The 13,978-nt window shown below is 39.9% G+C and overlaps 1 protein-coding gene across 4 annotated transcripts in view; it reads right to left on the reverse strand.

Annotated features, from left to right (window-relative positions):
- The window catches only part of gtpbp3 (GTP binding protein 3, mitochondrial), a 142,574-nt gene that overhangs the window by 49,108 nt on the left and 79,488 nt on the right, over positions 1 to 13,978 (reverse strand). For all 4 annotated transcript variants that reach the window (XR_005635395.1, XR_005635396.1, XR_005635394.1 and 1 more), the window contains exons 5-6: positions 6,885 to 6,957; positions 6,434 to 6,577 (exon numbers count right to left, since the gene is read on the reverse strand). Coding sequence is in view for 1 of the 4 variants with exons in the window: in XM_039767060.1 (XP_039622994.1) it covers positions 6,434 to 6,577; positions 6,885 to 6,957 (217 nt within the window). In the remaining 3 variants the exon portion in view is untranslated. The remainder of the gene's footprint in view (positions 1 to 6,433; positions 6,578 to 6,884; positions 6,958 to 13,978) is intronic.

A 13,978-nucleotide genomic window follows, 5' to 3' on the forward strand; every position in this document is an offset into this window, starting at 1 on the left:
ACAATAATACACAAATAACCAATCCTCCAGCTCCCAGCGCGTTGCCACCCAGCTCAGCTCGTTGTCTGGGAGTTCCCACAGTCCTTTTATAATCCCTGACCGGAAGTGTTTCTGCCCAATAGTCCACAAGTCCTTTTCCCTTCCGGGTCAGGGTAAATCGTCCCTTTCTTCAACCCGGAAGTCCGTCGCTCTTCCTGTGACGAACCTCCGGGTCACAGGGCACGAAGAAGCCCTTGGTCCTCCCTGCAGCTCCCTCCTGTGGCCCCCCGGCATCCAGCAGGGCTTTGCATAAAACTCCAATGTCCATGATGCCCTGCTGGTCTTCTGGGGACCTCCTCGCTGCAAGGAGGGCTCCACCTGGCGGCTTGGGGTATTGGCGGGATAAATGGCCGGCCATCCATTACAGTATCCCCCAGCGGCAATTATTCGGGCGGCCTGCCCGAGAGGAAGTCTTCCTCAAGAGGACGTCCTGGTTAAGCCTTGATTAAAATGAACATCTTGGTCCCTGGAGAACCTAGGGGAATATTATTCCAAATTGACCTCTTGTCCCCTCTCTCCAAGGACAGTTCCGCTAAATATGGCCCAACCTTCGGCACCGTAACACTGCCGCTGTCCTCCTGGTATTCTTCCCCTACGGGACTGAAAACAATAAGGAAACGTTAGGTCCGCCCCTTGTGCTAGGAGAGAAACCCTGCAGCCTCTACGGTGCTTTCACTTTTTCTGTCTCTTTTTCTTTCTTGTCAGGAGACCCCCGTTTTATCTTAGAGCCCTCCTGTTTAATCTGGGGCTTATATACAGTCTGGGTCTCTCTATTACAAGAAGAGAGCCCCTTTACTGTCTGCACCCTCTTGATTTATAAATTACGGCGGCGTCTTCAGGGCTGCCTCGCTCCGAGTCAGCACTGTCTAGCTGCCCCGGATCGATTACCCTTCCGCCGACCACTCGGTTAGCGTACCGACCTCCCTTGTAGGGTACGCCGTGTATTGGCACCGCTACTTATTAAACGCGGGCCGGATCACACGCGTCCCTCTATTATATACGATACGGATCTCGCTTACCTGTATCGCGCATCATTCATTACGGAGGCACCTCACCAAATCGCCGCACGTAGGCCCTCACCTTCTCCAACGGCTCTCTGGCTGCGCTCCCAAATCCCCAGCGATCTTTTCAGTGGTCGTCAGGACCTGCAAGACACTCGCTCACGGGCTCGATTAGTTTTTGAGCTCCGTAAGTTAATATAATTATTTATTTCGACCGGCAGAACACTCACTTCCTCGTTAGTGTTACCTACCGACCGGGAGCCAATGAGCACGCCGCTTCAGGCGCGTGCTCTGGCCAGATCTCGCGGAGGCTTCTGGGATTTGGAGTTCTCGGAGGGTCGAGTTGCCTTCTTCGGCAAACTGCGGTCTGTCTTTAAGACTTTAGCGACATCCCGATCAGCTACTTCCCGACCCTCCTTACCTTCTTGTGGTTTGAGCGATGCCTCGCTCGCCTCCCCTTCCCCTTCGGAAAGACCAAGTCCGTTTCTTGGGCTTGAAGGTGCAAACAGCAGGGCGGAGCTCCTCCTTCCCAGACTGCACGGGTTTGCTACCGTGTCCCTTGTCGGCTGCCATCATGCGGAAGTCGATTTCTAGGTGCTCTGGCCGACAAGAGAAGGCCGTCGTCTTGGGGCAGTCTCCTTTTCCCTCGGAGCCTCCAGGTGGTCATCTCCAAGGTACATGCGGGACAAGGTGAGAAACAATAAAAGGATTTTTAAAGTCGTTCCCGGCACGTACCTTAGAGGGATCGTTGCTTCCTGGAGGTTTCTCCGGACTTGTAAGGCCTCTCCTTAACTCCTCCCGAGCGTCGGCCATTGCACCTACGGCACTCCCGCTGGCGTTGTCGCTTTGCTTGCCCTTCTTTTTTCCCATTTTGGACTCGGTTTTTTCGGGTTTTGGCGATGCTGTGGTGATTCCTGATTCCGTCGTCTGTTCAGGGTTCGTTTCCCACAGAAATTTTTGTTTCAGGTCCTCTGCAAACGACGCTAGAGTATCCTGCCGACTACGCCACTGTGAACGATAGGGGGCGCCCTCGCTCCCTTGAACCCCTGTCCACGACTCCAGACACCAGGTAAAAGTCCTCAAATCGACTTTATTTTTCTTCCACAGTGTACAAAGCACACTCTCCTCCACAATACTCATATAACTCACAATAATACACAAATAACCAATCCTCCAGCTCCCAGACGCGTTGCCACCCTTCCACCCAGCTCAGCTCGTTGTCTGGGAGTTCCCATAGTCCTTTTATAATCCCTGACCCGGAAGTGTTTCTGCCCAATAGTCCACAAGTCCTTTTCCCTTCCGGGTCAGGGTAAATCGTCCCTTTCTTCAACCCGGAAGTCCGTCGCTCTTCCTGTGACGAACCTCCGGGTCACAGGGCACGAAAAAGCCCTCGGTCCTCCCTGCAGCTCCCTCCTGTGGCCCCACGGCATCCAGCAGGGCTTTGCATAAAACTCCAATGTCCATGATGCCCTGCTGGTCTTCTGGGGACCTCCTCGCTGCAAGGAGGGCTCCACCTGGCGGCTTGGGGGTATTGGCCGGGATAAATGGCCGGCCATCCATTACAATATATAGTTCTCATATCTATCTATATATATATATCTCTATCTATCTATATATATATATATATACCCGCGCTTAGCAGCGGAGAAGTAGTGTGTTAAAGAAGTTATGAAAAGAAAAGGAAACATTTTAAAAATAACGTAACATGATTGTTAATGTAATTGTTTTGTCATTGATATGAGTGTTGTTCTCATATCTATCTATCTATCTATATATATATATATATATATATATATACCCGCTTGCAGCGAGAAGTAGTGTGTTAAAGATGTTATGAAAAGAAAAGGAAACATTTTAAAAATAATGTAACATGATTGTCAAAGTAATTGTTTTGTGTATTTGGCGGCAGCGTCACAAAGTTTTTTTCGTCTAGCTGCATCAGAAAATGTACCACGATGTCTGACACGCCTCCTTTTTACTGTTTTCTCACAGCTTGGATTGCTGCTGTCATATATATATACACACATACATACATACATACATATACATATATATATATATATACATATATATATATATATATATATATATATATATATATATATATACATACCTATCTACATCATATATACACACATACATACATACACACACACAAATTATATATATGTGTGTATGTATGTATGTGTGTGTGTGTATGTATATATATATATATATATATATATATATATATATAATGTAGATGGGTGTGTGTGTGTATATATATATATATATATATATACACACATACATACATATATATACACATACATATACTTGTGTGTATAGCTTTTATTTATGTGTGTGTATAGCTTTGGTCACTGAGTGCAAGGGAGAAATAATAAAATATAGTCTATAAGTTATTAAACAGTAAAACATTAACGTTTTAAGAAGTACAGGTACATTGAGCACTACTGGAGTGGTTGCGGGTAAACTACATTTTAAAGACTGTGTAACACAACAGGTAAGTAACTAACAGCAGCTAAAATATATATGGATCATCTCTCGGTAGTAGATCCCTTTTGAACGGCGCTACACGACGGCTGTGGTATAGAAATTACATTTTCTATGTGAGCGTTCAAATTTGTGCCTCTGGTAATGTGCCTTACCGGCATTTAAAGAAAATTAGTTTTGTGTCCTCTGCAGTGTTAAGAGAAAGGCTTTGGTTTGGGATAAAAGGAAAAAAGGTGTAAAGAAAGGAAAGTTGCCTTTTTCTTTTATATAGTATAGAGAGATGTGTTCGCTGACGTTATGATCGGCTTTTGGGGACAGTCGCGGTGGGTCTTGTGTAGACTGGTGAGGCGTCCCGCCATTAATCGGCTGTGATGGCACTGTCAGTCCTCCACTCGTGTGCATGTCTTCATAATCCGGGTGAGAACCTCATAATCGTATATCGTGCAAAAGAAAGTGTGAATCGCCTTAATATTATTTTGCCGTGGTGTAGAAAAGGGGTCCCGTGTTTGCACTTGTCTGGGCTATAGCGCAGGGGGAGGATGAAAAAATTAAAAGTGCTCACTTTGACTTAAGGCAGAAGCGCAGTCAGCGTCTCAAAGGCCGGCACAGCTATGCGCGTGCTGGCTGCTCGACTTTTGCAGGGCAGGAGACCACAGTTTTTGCAGACACCTTCATGATATCAAAAGTCTCAGCGCTCTTTGGAGATCATTCATATATTATATATATATATATATATATATATATATATCAAAATACCGCCTACGCAGCGGAGAAGTAGTGTGTTAAAGAAGTAATGAAAAGAAAAGGAAACATTTTAATAATAACGTAACATGATTGACATTGTCATGAGTGTTGCTGTCATATATATGCCTGCCTTGCTTTGCTCTTACTTTATTTACCGTTCATTTAATCACGGCTAGTGGCGGAAAAATTATAAAATGGAAGGAGGATGGCTTTACCAAAACAATTATTGATGGCGAATCGATTATTCATAAAGCTTGAATTGGTGATCTGTTTTTCTGTGTTAACCTCATATTTTTCATACTTCTTCTCAAACTAAGGTGGTGCGAGGGTAAAATGAATCGGGATGCGCTGATCAAAGTAATCGGTGTACCAGGAAATCATGCATTGACAAAAGCTCCCTTTGCTTGTAATGCAAAGTGTGATTAAATGCATTATTTTTAACGTTATGGAGCACATGCATCGAAGCTTCTCAGCTGTGCTTGTGCTAAGAAAAGGAAAGATTTTAAAAATAACGTAACACGATTGTCAATGTAACCTTTTGTAAGTAGTGCCTGGAGGATTCAGTGTGGAGAAACTCTATAGAGACAGCGTGTGTATTAACTTGTGGATTTTTCTGTGAGTATTTGGTGGCAGTCTGAAGTTGCTTGAAGAGGCGGCGTTAGCTGAGCTCAGCTCAGAGCAAAATGAGGTGGGAGGGAGATGATGGCGTGACTCCCCACCCGCCTTAACTGTCAATCCCCACAAACACAGTCTCGGAATTTGCATAAGCACACCCCTTCACCTACAATTTTAACTTAGTTATAAAGTGATCAAAACTCTCGTTTATATCCTGCGTCCTCTCATTAAACTTGTATCCCGCATTACCTGTGGGCATGTGAAAGCCAGCGTAGCCTGTCTATGAACTTAATTTAAAGTTTAGGTTTACACCTTGCTTTCTTTCGAGGTAGCAGCAGTCATGAATATGGTAGTATATGTCACTCGCTCGCTTCTTATTGTTTCGCTGCCTTCTCAATTATATAATGCATGTTTTCTTAAGCGCTTTTTGGAGGTCTTCCTGGTTTTCTACGCACTGCGTTGACAGTCAGTTCACGTGATTACGTGAGAGGTGTGATGATGTCACACGAAACTCCGCCCCCCCACGTCATTCCAGCTCAACTCCATTACAGTTAATGGAGAAAAATACCTTCCAGTTATGACCATTAGGCGTAGAATTTTGAAATGAAACCTGCCCAACTTTTGTAAGTAAGCTGTAAGGAATGAGCCTGCCAAATTTCAGCCTTCTACCTACACGGGAAGTTGGAGAATTAGTGATGAGTCAGTGAGTGAGTGAGTGAGGGCTTTGCCTTTTATTAGTATAGATTTGATTTGATTTGTTGCTGGTGGTTCTTTAATGTACATGTAATATGTAATATAAAATATAATCATTGTCTTGCGGTTTACTCCTCAAATATCCATCCCCATATCCAAGTATACAAGAACTCTAGGGGAGACCACTCCCGATGTTTATTCCTTGTCTTCCTGATATTGCCCATTGGCTGAGGATAATGGACATGAAAGCTGAGGATTTAGAGCATCAGTGGTTGTAGCTAAGTCTGAGCATCAATGGATTGAGACTGGTGCTCACATATGGGTGCACATATATGGGTGGCTGCAGCGGGGAGGTCACCTAGAGTATTATTTTTATTAAAGCCATGTTTAGGGCTAATTCTTTCTACTGTCTGGCCTTTATTGCATAATAATGATGGAAAGATAAATGACAATGCATCCTAGTGGTTTATATTCTTCAAATTTATCACAGAAGACTTTTTTCCACTTGCATTATACATATTAAATTTGTGACTCGTGTTAAATTAATTGTACATTTTAAATATTCTGTGTTCCTGAATGGATTTGTGCTACTTTAGGTTTGAAGGTTTGATTTTGTTTTTAAAAACAGTAATGAGATTTCTTCAGAATGGTTGGCAAATATTTAGTTCCAGCCAAGCAATCCTCAAAGTAAAAAATGAGTGCTATCAGTTTCTAAAAATGTCCTGGCAAATAAAAATGGAACAAGCTCACAGACCACAAAACCTACAAGACAACATTTTTTAAACACATGTAATCAGCACTTGTAGTTTACAAATAATGGCAATAATTTAGTAAAAAAAATTACTTACATATGGCATTCAGAAGACTGCTTTTGCCAGCATTGGCCTCTCCTGCAATAACAACATGCACTCCACTGCGCAGACGTTCACCTCGACGGTTATCGTGTAAATGAGAGTGGATCTCCATCTGGAGTTGCCTAACGAAGTTGTCAACTGGTAAGATAAGATAATTAATTGCTTAAGGATTCTTTACACTGTGTACCTGTAAACCTGAATACAAAAAGACAGCCAACTACTGTATTATGCAATCAACATTCTCTTCATTTAACGGCTATCTTAAATACCCGCTTGTTGCCCTGAAAATCATCCCAAAATGAGATCATTGTTGTGTAACAGTTTTACTAAAACATGATTTTGTTTCCCCAAACAGAAATCACATTCTGTCTCTGCTCAAATTAATATACTGTATCTAGTCTTTATGAGAATCACTGAATAAGTGCAAATATATAAAAATATGTACCTTGGTTTAAAACACCATCTTCAATATTCTCCTCTTCACTGAAGTCAATGAAAGCTTCTAAATGAGCCAGGGCCTATGTGGCATAAACGAAAATAAGAGTTAGCAAACATATAATAATATTTGAAATAGCATTTATACAGTGGAATGGTTCACAGCTCTGGATGGACACTAAATGCAAAATTATTAAATGATAGGGAAATTCAAAGGAATGGGCCTTGGATACTTGACAATAAACAGAGACAGTTAAGATACATTTGATTAATTTAATGAATCTTCATACAGTTTGGTCTAGCAAGTTGCAAAGAAGCTAGGACTGTAAATTTGTTTGGCCTGTGTTTAATCCTCACCATTGACTGATTACATTAATCGTGAGTTAATCAGTCTTCTAGCATTTAACACTGTGGAAATGCAGAAACACTTGCATTTTATCTGTAAAGCACCCTGAATGTATGCAAAACGTGAAAAAAAGCAAACTTGTCACATTAAAATAAAAAGGCAGCCGGAAAAATATTACCTAAAAGACTAGGCAAAACTAAATTTACCTACCTGCATCAACCTTTGCGCTGTGGCTCAATTTGAGAAATCCATGATCACAAATTTAGGTGTGAAAATGGATTCCACTTGATAGCCATGTTAACAGAGTGGTAAAATCTGGCTTTTTCCAGTTAAGCAGACTGTCAAAAATCAAGCCTATTTTGTCTAAACACAACAGTGAAACAGTGATACATGCTTTTATAACCTCTTGTCTAGATTACTGCAATACGCTTCTTTTTGGAATGAGCCAGGCCTCCATTGCTCGCCTATAGCTAGTGCAAAAAGCTGCTGCTCAATTTTTAACTGGCACAAGAAAGCATGAGCACGTTACCCCGATTTTGGCTTCCAGTTCGTTTTCGAATCCATTTTAAGATCCTTGTATTTGTTTTTAAATCCTTTAATGGTTGTGCCCCATTTTATATGTTGGAATCGCTGCACCCTTACGTACCGTCTCGCTCTCTCAGGTCAGCAGACCGGATGCTTTTACGTTTTTCTAAGGCACAATGCAAACATCAAGGTGATCGGACTTTTTCAGTTGCAGCTCCAAAACTCTTGGAACGATATGATGTTGCACGTTAGGCAGGCTCATTCACTTGCTATCTTTAAATCTTATTTAAAAACACACTTATACTCCCTGGCCTTTTAACCCAGTATGATATGTTGACTATCTGTGTACTTTTCATTATGAATCTCTTCAGCTCTTATGCGTTTCTGTTTCTTTTACCCTTTGGTTATTGTTTGTCTGATATGTTGGGTTTTTATTGTATAGCACTTTGGTCAGCCTTGATGTTGTTTTTAAAGTGCTTTATAAATAAATAAATAATAACAAAAATAAAAAATTAAAAGCCTTCTGCATTGACAGAACTACATGTTTTGTTGTGCATAAAACAAAATCTTCATTTCCACAATTTCCAAGATAAGCAGCTTTAACAAGTTTTCTTTGCAAACTTAGTAAAGCAGCTAACTAAGGAGGTAAAGGGTTGAGAATCATTACATTTTATATATCTGTATAGATGTGTGTTATCGGTATAAGAATGAGAGTTAATGAAACACGTTGTCAGAGATGGCTGGGGTGGCGACCCAGCCGGGAAGTCCAGGAGGACCGGAGGAGGGCTTACGCCTTCCTCAGACCATGTGGGGGCGACCATCCTGGCACCTTTGGAGGCCATGGGTACAGAGCTTTGAAACTCCACCTTGTAGGGCCCCGTGGTCACTGCCAGGGGGCGCCGCTATGCCTTTGGAGCCCTGGACATCAGCACTTCCGCCACACCCTTAAGTGCTGGGGGAAAGAAGACTGGGGACACCCAGAGTGCTTCTGGGTACGTAGCCGGCACTTCCGTCACACTGGAGAGTGTCGGTGGGAGATGACACCTGGAGCACATCCGGGTGCATATAAAAGGGGCCGCCTCCCTTCATATGCTGGCTGGAGTCGGGAGGAGAAAAGACGAGGTCTTGGTGGAGGAAGGAGGCAGCCTGAAGAAGCAAGGCATTGGTGTTGTGGCCAGGACTTTGGGGGCTTGTGGGGTTTGTGGGCACTATTGACTATTTGTAAACATGGAGCACTTAAATAAACGTGTTGTGGGTGACATGAACGTGTTTGCCTGTCTGTGTCCGGGCCAGCCTCCAGAACGTAACTTGCCAAGGAATTTCTGATGTTTTATAAACACTTCTCATTCACGTTTAGTATTTGACTGACACCTTATAACAGCAAAGGGGACAAAAAAGATTTTGTTTCCTATCCAACAAAATGGGAGAAGGCATGTTACACATTCCCAGAACTTAGAGGAAAGCAAGCTCACTTTAAATCTAACAAAATTGTGATGTGTAAGTTAGAGGAAAAAGATGGATGAATGAAGCAGCCAAAATTTATGATTGTCAGAACTAATTCATACATTGAAGGAAAACCACGGTATACAGATTTCACTCTCTCTTTTGGGCTAGTATAATTCCATACTGGGTAATCTTCTATTAAAGTTGATGTTACAATAGGAAACGTCTAGTCGTTGGGAATGTCAGACGTTCCGAATACAGTTGCTGATGTCGTCTCTTTACCATGTGATTTTACACAATCGAAAAATCTCTGATCACGTCAAATTTAGTGACTGTAAGCTGACTTTCCAGCACAGTTTTACTTGCCTCTTTTCATGGCAGCCAATAATATGCTGTCTGATGGACTTGCGTGGTGTGAAGGGTTAAAATGTATGGCAAGCTCAGCTGCAATCATCCTTTTGTTCTTTAATCCATTCTGTGTTGGTATGCGAAACACAAGTCTTCAGACAATCGAGTGTCTCTACTGCTTGTGAGGTCCAAATCACCTGCCTTCCTTATTCCTCAGTGCTGCATTATATGCAATGTACTTACAGAGGAGCATTCACTGGTTGCCAGCTCCCGTACATACAGAGCCCACCCCTATATGTAAAGACCAAATCAAACCAGCTTGATTTTATTGGGGCAAGTTGCAGACTAGCTGTAATAAATATGCTGGGTGTGTCACATTATGTGACTGGCCTTTATGCGAGATAACCACAGACTGCCTCAGATTTACTAAGATTTTGTAAATATCAGATTAAAATTTTACAGAAATGTGCCCCCCATTAAATAAATAAATAAATAAGCTCTTTTCGGTGCTATAATTTTTTTATGGTTGACTTTGCCATATGTGCAAAATATGCATTTGAAATATAGATGCAAAATTATTTGTTCCATTTTTAATAAGAAAGTTTTATAAATTCAGACAGGCCTAGTTCCTAAAGAAGAATAATAACATGAATAATACCTACGAAAATATGGAAAATCTACTTTAGCTATCTATACCTCCATACTAAGCCACAAGCTGCTCTACAGCACAAAAGAATTATTTTTTATTCAATTTTCGGCAAGCCATAAATGGGCAAATATGCAACTGTAGAGTAATTATTTTAGATGTTAAAGACATCTAATACTACATAACAATCTCTTACAAATACATACATCTAGCATTAACAGTTCAAAAGTTCTGAAACAATACCATTTTTTTTAGTAGCACTCGTTTTTTTCATAAAATTAGGGTTATACCCCCCTTTTAAAGCCTCGATATCGCAGAAACTAATGAACTCACAAGCCAAAAATTTTTCACACTAGATATTGGGTACAACATCACTATGCTTAGCACAAAGCAGAGATGGTCAGTTGAGAGTACTTTTTAAAATCGTTATTTAGGATTGACTCAGAATTGCTACAACTCACATTCCACGTAGGCTTTAAAAACCTCAAATCACAAAACAGAGAAGTCTGTGCCACTCTTTATTTTAGAAAAATGTTTCCATTAGTGTAAGAAGAATGTGCCACTAAACACAAGCTGCAGACAATAAAATAGAGTGTCTCAGATTTGAAACGAGTGCCATAGGGTGACATGTGAAATGCTCTGAAATAAAGAAGCAAGTTGCTGAAAAGAGACTTCACATTCAGACTGCAATGCGACAAATGGCCTGACCACATCAGTTCTGTAAATGTTTCAGAGCAGTAATCTATGCTGTTGGAAAAGGTTCGGTCCCCTGTGGCTCTGAAGTCGATTAAGTGGGTCTGAAGATGGATGGATAGATGGACTTTACACTCTGCAATTCTTTTTGGCATGTTTGATATAAAGAGAGTGCATTGTACATAAATTCTGAATGAAACTGTATGACAGCAGCATTAAAATCTGTGGCATGCTATTACGTTTTCTTTGATTATTGTTAAGTGGTTTTATTTTTTATTTTGTGACGTTATTAAAAGGAACCCCTTTTGACAAACTGTTTTTTGAAGAAAATCAGGGTTACAGCAGAAACCTCAGTGAGTTATTATTTTTATTGTAATTTTTTCTTCTTCTTTTTCTTTCGGCTGCTTTCGTTAGGTGTAGCCACAAGTCACCAAAAGCTGAAAATGACAGAACAGATAAATCAACTCATATCACAATGTGAAGGCCACTTTTAGGGATGCTCCTAAAGCTGATAATAATCACTGATTTCAGGTTACTTGATCGGTACCAATTCCAGTATTTTTCTTTTTTGTTCCTTTATCCCTTTAAAAAAAATTACACTGTTCCAGCATGCCTAGAGGCATAGTAGCCTTATGTCCAATGTTAAAGTGTATTTTTATAAATGAACTATAGACCATAGATCTTAACTGTTCATTTTTTTTTACAAAATGAAATTCTGTAGATTATTGCTCAGTGACTATAAAAGGATTTATTAATAGGTATTTTAAGGATATTTTATTTAACTAATAAAATATGTACATAATCATAATTACAAGCTGTCATATTGCTTAATTTTTTCTTACTTTCTCGTATATGAAGTATAGGGAAAGCATTAAAATCGTCTAAAAATTCTACCCAGAGATTTTAATAAATCTCAACATTTTAGACCTTCCTGACTCCAATTTACTTTCTCGTAGGGAAAGTATTGTAATTGTCCAAAAATTCGATTCAAGATTTTGATGAATCTCCATAACTTGAGTTCGCTTTCACTTGGTCAACCAAATTTTGCATACAAGTATTAGGTGCAAAACATAGATTTTTATCAATTTTTGAGCTATTTCTGCTAACCGGAGTGGTATTTTTTTAATTCATGCAGCTGCAGAGTCCAATTCATTCAACTTTACTGGAGAAGCCAGGGACCAGGAGAGGAGTAATTTCTTCCCCAGGTCGCAAGGAGGCGGATATCTTGAATGGTGTGGAAACCACGGAGCTGGTAGTCGGGTGCTTGAGAGAGAGGAGTGGAGGCGGCAGTGAAGTAAAGGAGAAGAGAAGTGGAAAGGACTGAGCCTTGTGAGTTCATTGTGGCTGTGTGTTGAAGGAAAAAAAAAATAAAAGTGTGTTGTGGACATCTGGCTGTTTCAGTGTCACTATATATATATATATATATATATTATATATATATATATATATATATATATATATACTAGCAAAATAACTGAGAGAAGTAGTGTGTTAAAGAAGTTATGAAAAAGAAAACTTTTTCATAACTATTATTTTGAAAATAACGTAACATGATTGTCAATGTAATTGTTTTGTCACTGTTATGAGTGTTGCTGTCATATATATATATATATATATATATATATATATATATATATATATACACACACACACATATAAACATATATACATAGACATAAATATACATATATATATACACACACACACACATATATATATATACACACATACATACATACACACAGACACATATATACAGATCTACATATATATACATATCTACATATATACACACACATATATATATATATATAAACATATCCACATATATATATATATACTTTGTACAAATATATACATACCTACATATATATATATATATATATATATATATATATATATATACACATATATACATATACATACAGATCTACATGTATATACATATCTACATATATACACACATACATACGCAGCGACGAAGAACTGCTTTTAAATTTTTATTAAGAAGAAAAGAAAACCTTTTTAAACTGTGGGAAAATATACCAATAACTATCTGTTAAGGATCTCTTTGTATACCACGTTGTCAGTTCAGCAGTCCGGTTGTAATATGACCAAGCTGTGCACTGAGATTACTTTTGAGAATGCAACGTATATTTTGGTCCAGGAGGAAAGCAATGTTGCCTCAAATCAATGGCAAACTTTTGTAGAGTCTGTCCCTGAGACCTTTTAATTGTCATCACGAAGCAGAGTCTTACTGGAAATCTGAGGCATTTGAATTGAAATAGGAGATCAGAGGGTATAACGGGGATGCGAGGAATACATTCAGAGTGTGGCGCTCTGCTGTTTTTTTGTGTAGTTGCCTTCACACAACTTCTCCGCTGCTTTATAAACGAACAACATATAAGGCAGTCGTTTCTCCTTGCTTCGCGGTTCTGTACTGTTTTATTGTTTGTTAATTACGATTCTTATAGTTATTGTGTAGCTATTCGAGACTTACTTTACTGTTCAGGTACCCATTTCCTTTATTTAATCCGCGGCTTGAATGCTATTTTTTGTTTGTTTATTACGATTATAGATATTTATTGATTCCCTTCTTTAGCTGACTGCCTGCTCATATATAGGCGCTCCGCTGGTTTTTTGTGAAGCAGCCTTTACACAGCTTCTCCGCTGCTTTATAAACGAACGACATATAAAGCCATCGTTTTTCCTTGCTTTGCCAAGGAAGCTGCCTTTTTATTTAATCCACTGGTTCTCCGCTGTTTTATTGTTCGTTTATTACGATTGTTATAGTTCTCTTTGTATAGCACGTTGTCAGTTCAGCACTCCGGTTGTAATATGACGAAGCTGCGCGATCTCACTCTTGAGAATGCAACGTATAGTTGTTCAGGAGAAAAGCAATCTTGCCTGAATTTAATGGCAACCTTTTGTTGGGTCTGTCCCTGAGACTTCTTACTTCTCATCTTACTGTCTTACTGGAAATTGGAGGCATCTGAATTGAAATGGGAGATCAGAGGGTGTAATGGGGATGCGAGGAATACATTGAGTGTGGAGAAACTCTAGAGACAGTGTGTGTATTAACTTGTGGATTTTTCTGTGAGTA

The sequence above is a fragment of the Polypterus senegalus genome, chromosome 10 (assembly GCF_016835505.1).
Source record: "Polypterus senegalus isolate Bchr_013 chromosome 10, ASM1683550v1, whole genome shotgun sequence".
NCBI lineage: Eukaryota > Metazoa > Chordata > Cladistia > Polypteriformes > Polypteridae > Polypterus > Polypterus senegalus.